At 36.0% G+C, this 8798-nt stretch overlaps 1 protein-coding gene across 1 annotated transcript in view; it reads right to left on the bottom strand.

Annotated features, from left to right (window-relative positions):
* The window catches only part of LOC106867389 (vitamin D3 hydroxylase-associated protein), a 26669-nt gene that overhangs the window by 11319 nt on the left and 6552 nt on the right, over positions 1 to 8798 (bottom strand). The window contains exons 4-13 of the mRNA XM_052969129.1: positions 7539 to 7595; positions 5886 to 5975; positions 5554 to 5628; positions 4645 to 4706; positions 3593 to 3799; positions 2807 to 2847; positions 1389 to 1513; positions 834 to 959; positions 350 to 441; positions 17 to 104 (exon numbers count right to left, since the gene is read on the bottom strand). Coding sequence (XP_052825089.1) covers positions 17 to 104; positions 350 to 441; positions 834 to 959; positions 1389 to 1513; positions 2807 to 2847; positions 3593 to 3799; positions 4645 to 4706; positions 5554 to 5628; positions 5886 to 5975; positions 7539 to 7595 — 963 coding nt within the window. The remainder of the gene's footprint in view (positions 1 to 16; positions 105 to 349; positions 442 to 833; positions 960 to 1388; positions 1514 to 2806; positions 2848 to 3592; positions 3800 to 4644; positions 4707 to 5553; positions 5629 to 5885; positions 5976 to 7538; positions 7596 to 8798) is intronic.

Here is an 8798-nt window from a genome sequence, read left to right on the forward strand (position 1 = left end):
AGAAGATAATACTTACAAAAGGATAAACAAGGGCTGAAATAATTTTCCTAAAACCTTCTGACTTTGTAATAAAATACAATTCCTCAGTTGGACTTTCATATTTTCTGGAACAGAAGGAGAAAAATATGCAGATTGTACTGAAAGTAATTTAAAAGTGGGTATAATCTTTTTATTAACTAACAGAAATATAATACTATGTTCTTAATATATGATCTGCAGTTTTAATTGTTTTTTGCGTTGCTAAATAGAGTATAATTCTTTATATAAAGTAGAAAATTAGGAAACCTTGCATGAAACCAGTCTTTGGTGCAAGGAAAATATTTGGGGAACACAGGTATAGAATACTTACATTAATTTTCTCATCAAACGTCCATCAGAGAACACAATTTCTACTGCCAAAAGCACAGCATCAAGGATCCTCGGAGGAGTAAAATCAATCACCTGTAAATTTAATGAAACAACAACTGCTATCAATGATAGACTCTTCATAGGTGCCCTAACTTTAATGGTAGTGTGCTAAGATAGTTTGCTTCCCAGCCATATGGTTCTAGGTTCAGTCCAACTGCATGGCACCTTGAGCAAGTGTCTTTTATTATAGCCTCATGCCAAGAAAAGCCTCTCTCGGTCATTTCTTTGACTAAATCCCTTCAAGCCAGTGTTCCAGCATGGCCACAGTCAAATAACTGAAGCAAGTAAAAGAACAAAAGAATAAAAATAAAATATGAGATAAAACTACAACTTTGTTTTGTTTTCTTTGTAGTTTACTTCATATCTTCTTGTATTGTTCCAGCTTTACCCGACAAGTCTCTTTAAAATAATGATAACATTCTTACCATATGCCCTTTAGATTCCAATGCATTCTTTGCTAAAAGAACTGCTCTACGGCAGGCTGGTATGGTTTTATTTAGATTATCAGTCTCATAATATCCAATCCGCAGTTTTTTCTTGCTATCAAACAACTGAAAAGTAACAGAAAATAAATTTGTTATTATAATTTCTTTTTATCACAAGTTTTGTTGGAATTCCTGGAGTCTTGCATGCAGAGTTCTATTTCCATTTCCTGCTGAATGTCTTCCTTACACCTAGGGTAGAGAAACACACTGTATACATCGGTAGGCCATTAAAATAAACAGACCAGATTCATCATTTAAAAAGTCATGTGATAAAGAAAAAGGGGAAGAAATACAGAGAAAAATGAAAAAATAAAAAGTAAGCAAAGAAAATAATGGAGAAAAAGGAAAGAATATTCACAGCAACAATGCTCTTCTCAGACCATGTGACGTACTAGTTAAGACAATCGCCTGCACTTCCTGCATGGAAGACATCAGACACCAGTAATAATTCTCAAAAAAAAAAATCTATGGAAATCAAGAAATACCATTCCTTACATGATTCTGGAATTCTATAGGAGATATTTGGGGATCCATTTCAAAGACTTCTTGAGAAAACAATGCTTTTGTTGCCATAATCAAGCCATCAGCAGTCTGTGCCATTGGGCCTACAGAAGTCTGAACTGTAATTAGAGAAATGATGCCATTAATTAAATAAAGAACAGTAATTAAACAAACAATTTATCATTATAAATAGAATTGTTATATGCAGGTATAACTGTATGGTTAAAAAGTTTGCATTTTATCAGTGTGAATCAGATTTTGGTTACAACAGGCAGCAACTTGTGAAAATGTCTGCTACCAAAACTACAATAGAGCTGGGTAAAATGAGCACTACTCTAAGTTCTGGATTGGTATAATCAGCGGAAAGTACTGACAGTTGTGCCCCATTATGGTCGTAGTCCATAGATTACAAGCAGAAAAGGAATATCTGAGAAATTGAAAAAATAAAATTAAAAGATTGATATTGTTCAATCTTAGATCAGTTTTAATCAAACAAACCACATTGTTAATTATGTATGCTGACACATTGTACATCCTGTAGGGCATGCTCCCTTCATTTCTTTCCAATCTCCATAGATCCTTCACATTCTGGGTCCACATCCCACTACTGCGTAGTATTGCAGCTCATATACAAGCATCATACAGTCTGTCTTTCACTCAGATAGAGAAACTCATTGCTGTTGACAGTAGAACTAGAATAATAGATTCCTGAACTTTCTCCATTCTGTTCTTTCTCTGGTTGTTCTTCCTTGAGAACATATTCCATCACTGTTGATTAGGTTACCTAGATAACTCCAAGACGTTTCAGAACATCTATTTTCTGTGCATTCTTAAGAGTTTATTGCCCCATCAAATCTGTCACATACAAAGACTTCTTCCTCTGTTAATCTGTCTATGATTCCACTACATCTCTAGTGTATCCATAGCTTGCATTAGGTATACCATATCGAATTTCTATCCATTTATTTTCTATATATCACACATGGTTATTTCCTTGATGGTAGTAAAGTTGTTTTCTTTCCATACATGCCAAAACTTCCAGTCTTTGCTAAGTTAACTTTGAGGAAGCTTTGAGTCCAGATTTTATTTTCACCTCAGAATCCCTTCCCTAATCCTACCATGGATTCAGTTAGAAGAACATGGTCATCAGAATATGACAGTTACCACAGGCATCCAGTCTTAAATGCCTTCATTAAGGCCCTAAAGACTATGTTAAATAGAAAGGACTGAGCACTGTCTAGGACTACATTTATCCAATGTCTTTTATATATTTTTTTAAGATGGTGGAGTAAGATTTAAAGGTGATTTAACTGCTATTTCAAGCTTGTTTTGAGACTCTTCCTTTAGATCACATCATTGAGTTTATCTATATTATAAATGAAAACATGAAGGAAAAGCAATATGATTCTTACTGAGAATTTGTTCTTTGACTGGTTTAAATATACTGCCTGTCCTATAATTGAAATAAAAAATTAAACCTATCAAAATCAATTAATCAATCAATTAATTAGCGAATTAATCAATTACAATCTGACACTTATATGTCATCATAATAAAACTCCTTGTAACACCAAAGATGAACTGAAGGCAAGGATTATGGCAGCATTCACCAACTTAAACAAGGAGACCGTCCAGAAGAGTTGCAGGAGATTTTGAAGTCGTCTGGAGGGTGTGGTTGAAGTCGATGACAATTTTATTGAATAAATTTACTCTTTAGTATTTCAAGATATTTTTATGTAATTTTGGTAAATATCTGTTAAAATGAGATGTCGTTGTTATTTTCATTTTTGCATAATTTAGACAGCAATAAATTCACCACACCCCATATATATATATGAAAAAAAAAAGGTCAAGGTAGAAAATGCTAAAATACTTTTATAAAAAACATTTCAGTACCAGTTTCAGCCAATGAGACTTTTTCAACTGTAAGTATGGAAAACAATTAAATTTTGGAAAAATTAAAAGAAAAGTTTTTTAAAAGAATATTTGCATATTCAAATATAAGGGGCATTTTCCTTGTTTCTGCCTGTCTCCGTCTCTCTTGTTTACTCTTGTAGGTTTGACCTCGAACCTGCAGGTTAATGAAGTGAATAAAAATCACTTTACATATAAATTACATTTAGGAAGGGCTCAGGGTAAATTTTATAAACAGAGGAATAGAGCCAAAAGGGTTTGTAGAAAACATTTCACAGACTTACCCCATGCGAGAAGTAGTTGTTTTTAATCCATAAATACCACAAAAGTGAGCTGGACAGCGAATGCTACCACTAATATCTGTTCCTATACCCAAAATTGATCCACCATAGCCTATGAGAGCTCCTTCCCCTCCACTTGATCCACCAGGACATCGATCAGCTTTATGCGGGTTTCTAGTTTGTCCGTAAATATTATTATTACAGGATTTACTGAAAAGAAAATATGAATATTGAAAAGGAATTATTATTATTATGATTTTGACTGTTATTAGGGTGTTGCAAAGCTATATGGAAATTTCAGTTAATAAAGCTTTCAAGATTTAAAGTAACAACTGTGGAATAAAACACATCAAATATTTTCCTTTCAGTTTGAACATTCAGTGCAAAAATTCCATTCACTCTGTGACTAAATATATATATATATATATATATGTATATACATATAGATCATTGCCAGTGCCGCTGGACTGGCTCCTGTGCAGGTGGCACATAAAATACACCATTTCAAGCATGGCCGTTGCTAGTACTGCCTGACTGGCCTTCATGCCAGTGGCACGTAAAAGCACCCACTACACTCTCAGAGTGGTTGGCATTAGGAAGGGTATCCAGCTGTAGAAACTCTGCCAAATCAGATTGGAGCCTGATATAGCCACCTGGTTCATCAGTCCTCAGTCAAATTGTCCAACCCATGCTAGCATGGAAAGCGGATGTTAAACGATGATGATGATGATATATACATATACATATATGTATGTATCTATATAAATATGTATGTATATATGTGTGTGTGTATGTAAAACTTCATAAACAATGTAATCCTTATTGATTTTCAGTGAGAAAAGCCTTGTGATGCAAAACTCAGGAGTACAGCTCACATTTAAAGGACAATGTTTATGCTGCACACACTGATACCCTAGTCCACATCCAGTTAAAGGTCACCCCACTTTGGCTTGAGAAAAAAAAAGGCATTTGATTCAAGATGTGAAGTGTGAGCCAAAGGTTGAGCACTGCAAAGAGGAATATAATTTAGCCCCAAGCAATTAATGAAAGCTTACCTCATTAAAGACTGTGGTACATTTGTTGTGACAAATGGAACAGCACCAAGTTCTTTCAGGCACTGAAGTAGAAATTGAAGCTATTCAAGCATTGATTCAATTATAGCAAACAAAGAAGTTCATTCAAAATGAAAAATATATTAATTGCCCTCGTGCCGGTGGCACATAAAAGCACCCACTACACTCTCTGAGTGGTTGGCGTTAGGAAGGGCATCCAGCTGTAGAAACTCTGCCAAATCAGATTGGAGCCTGGTGTAGCCATCTGGTTTCACCAGTCCTCAGTCAAATCGTCCAACCCATGCTAGCATGGAAAGCGGACGTTAAATGATGACGACGACATCTATATCTATCACCCTCTTTCTCTTCCCCCTTTTCCCACTAATACAAATCTTTATCAATAATCATAATTTCATTCTTTCAGCTTTTATAGAAATATAACTAAGAACATTTATATAAAGAAAGTTATTACATAAAAAAAATAATTAAAACATTTATATAAAGGAAGTTATTATATTAAAATGTAATAGAAGGTTTTATTTTAAATGCAAATTCTTTTAAACAGGAGGAATTGTATTGTTTACCCTGGGAATATGTTTGACAAGTTGGTACCAATAAGTTAGGATTGGATTGGATTGTTTAGTCAACTGCAGGATGAAGGCCTCCGCATGTCCTCTCCACCAATCACAGGCTGATGTGGAGGCCATGAATTTTTAGCATGAGATCATATTGGTTTCACAATAGCTAGACATGGCTTAGCAGATAGGTGTAGTTTTTATATTCATACCCAGGAGTAGTTAAGTCAATTACCAAAACATTTAACTCTTCACTATTCATTTTCACAACTTCATTGTGATTCTGAAATTGCTTAGAATGACTGAAGCATTTTTTTGAGTATAAAATAAAACATACCTTAACAAGATTTGAATCATCTGCATGAGGTGGGCTCAACAGGCTGAAACTTAAGCCACAGGTTGTGTGAAGTCCCTAATTGAATGAAAGAAAAGAAAATTATTATAAGATCAAAACTGTGTAACTAGCCTTTCTAGTTTATTCTACTACATCCATCAGAATCACTACATGGTCAGAGACCAATAAAACAGGTACCAGGCTTAAAGATAAACAACTAGGGTCAGTTTGTTTGACTAAACCCTACAAGGCACTGCCCCAGCATGGCTTCGGTTCACTGACTGAAACAAGAAAAAGAATAAAGAAATAAAGGATGAAAGAAATAAGGAACCAACCTTGTAGATTATGTTTTCTTTGAGGCTGATTGGAATTCCATGAAGAGGTTTGGTCACATGTGGAACAGAATCACATTTCAGAGCTAATTCCTGGAAAAAAAAAACCCTAAATCATTAACATTTTTAATTGCAAAACCTTATGAGTGGACTTGGAAGATAGAAACTGATAGAAGCCTGTCGTATATATATATATATATGTATGTATATATATATATATATATATATATATGTCTGTGTGTGTCTTTGTGTCTGTGTTTGTTCTCCACCACTACTTGACAACCGGTGTTGATATGTTTACATCCCCATAACTTAATGGTTTGGGGAAAAAAGACTGACAGAATAAGTACCAGGCTTATAATAAGTAAGTACTGGGGTCGATACATTTGATTAATGAAGATAGTGGAAAGTGTGTTGGAGATGAGAATTCGGAATGGGGTGGATATGGACGCGATGCAATTTGGTTTTATGCCAGGGAGAGGGACAATAGATGCAATGTTTATCATAAGAAGATTGCAAGAGAAATATTGAGATAAGGAGAAGGAGTTGTACATGTGCTTCGTTGATCTGGAGAAGGCATTTGATAGGGTTCCAAGGAAGGGGACTGAGTGGACATTGAGGAAGAGAGGTGTACTAGAGGTAATAGTGAGGGCAGTGGTAAGTTTGTATGAGGGGGTAAAGACAAGAGTTAGAATTGGATCAGAGCTGTCAGAGGAGTTTGCAGTGAAAGTTGGTGTGCATCAGGGATCTGTGTTGTCACTCTTGTTGTTTGCAGTAGTGGTTGATGTGGTGACAGAGAGTGCAAGAGAAGGATTGATAATGGAGATACTGTATGCAGATACCTTGTTCTGATGAGTGAAACGATGGAGGGAATGAAGAAGTTTTGGAAATGAAGGAGGCGTTTGAAAGCAAGGGTTTGAAGGGAAACCTCAGGAAGACAAAGATGATGGTGAGCAGGCTGAAAGGAAAAGTGTTAGTGAGTAAGGTGGATCCATGTGGGAGGAGGATAATGGCAAATGCAGTGTTGTGTACAAGATGTGTGAAATAGATTCATGGTAGATGTATGAAAATGAAGAAGGTGACCCCAAGACTGTTTGTGGAAGATGTGAGAAAGGAGCTGGAGGGCTGGTGGAACCAGTGGAAATGTTATGTGATGAAGTGGAAACGGTGAGAGGGTTTTATTATTTGGGAGATGGAGTGGATGTAAGTGGTGGATGTGAAGCAGCTGAGACAGCAAGAGCAAGACTTGGCTGGGTGAAGTTCAGGGAACGTGGAGCGTTGTTATATGGGAAAAGGATTTCACTGAAGATGAAAGGAAGGGTCTATAGGAGTTGTGTGAGAGCTGCAATGCTGTAAGGGAGTGAGATATGATGTCTGAAGGAGAGAGAGATGGCAACTTTGAGAAGGACTGAGAGAGCAATGGTGAGAGGGATGTGCGGAGTGAAGCTGTTTGATAAGAGGAGGACTGAAGACTTGATGAGGATGCTGGGGTTGGAGGAATCGGTGGAGCAACTATAAACACAAACAGTACATGTAAGAGAGGGAACATACATAGAACACAGATTGAACAATATAGGATTGTATATAGAATGATATATAGAAAACACATTGTAGGCTACTTGGAGAATAAACTCAGAATGAATCAAGTGTTCTTACCTCAGCTTCAGGAATTATTGCAATTAAACAATTGGTTTCCTCTTGGGCTTCAAGTGCCTGTGTTAGAAAATCAGAGGTTAGACATACTAAATATTGGTTTATAATATTGGCAAAAATGCAGATATTTTGGGGTGGGGAAAAGATAACACCTAATTAAATTGAATTTTCGTTATATTAATGGTATTTGTTTTATCAGCCCTTGAAGGATAAAAGAAAATAAGAGTCAATTTCAGCAAGATTTGAACTCACAACATGAAGGCATGTAATTAAAAACCACAATGTGTTTAGCTGCCAAAATATGGATTATTATGACAATAATCCAAAGAGGATTATTCTAGTAAAGGAATTATTATAATCTTGTATGTGTGTGTATGTGTGCATGCACTCTTGGAGTAGTTGGCATTAGGAAGGGCATCCACCTGTTACCAGTTCCAATCAAACCATCTAACACAGGCCAGCATTGAAAATAGGTCCTAAATGACGATGATGATGATAGATATATACAACAAATTCATTTCAGCTTTTGTCTACAAACACACACGCACGCACACACACACACACACACACACACACACACACACACACACACACACATGATGTCCAACCCAAGCTAGTATCCAACCCATGCTAGCATGGAAAACAAATGTTAAATGACTATGATGATGTGGATGAGGACAACGATGACGGGCTTCTACACAGATTCCATTTACCAAATTCACTCACAAGACAATGGAAAGCCCAGGGCTATAGTAGAAGACATTTTCCCATGGCCCCAAGGTGCTGCACAATGGGGCTAAAGGTGAAACCTAATCGTTGCAAAGCCAACTTCTTAATCACACAGCCAGACCCGTAACCTGATATATCAGTTTTTATGTCCTACACTTTTCAACTTTACCACAATTTGGTTCCTGTAAATTACCAATAATCCTTGGGATCTTTTTTAAAACGGGGGCCACATTTTTCATTAATGTTTTACGTAGTGTTTTTGGTACCGAAAGACTTTCAAACTTCGTATACTTATCTATTTTGTGTTATAGAACAGAAAAATATTTTTGTATTCGAATTTATTTCATGTAAAAAATTGTCTTATTTCAATAATTTCAACCAATCACTGACGTCCATTCAGTCGATATACATTAAGTGCCGACTACATAAACAAACGATTCTTCGTTTTATTTGCTTTTTTCATTTTAAATTTGCTTTAACCCTAACCCTAACCCTAACCCTAACCCTAACCCTAGGGTTAGGGTTAGGGTTAGA

This window comes from Octopus bimaculoides, chromosome 7 (assembly GCF_001194135.2).
Source record: "Octopus bimaculoides isolate UCB-OBI-ISO-001 chromosome 7, ASM119413v2, whole genome shotgun sequence".
NCBI classification, from domain to species: domain Eukaryota; kingdom Metazoa; phylum Mollusca; class Cephalopoda; order Octopoda; family Octopodidae; genus Octopus; species Octopus bimaculoides.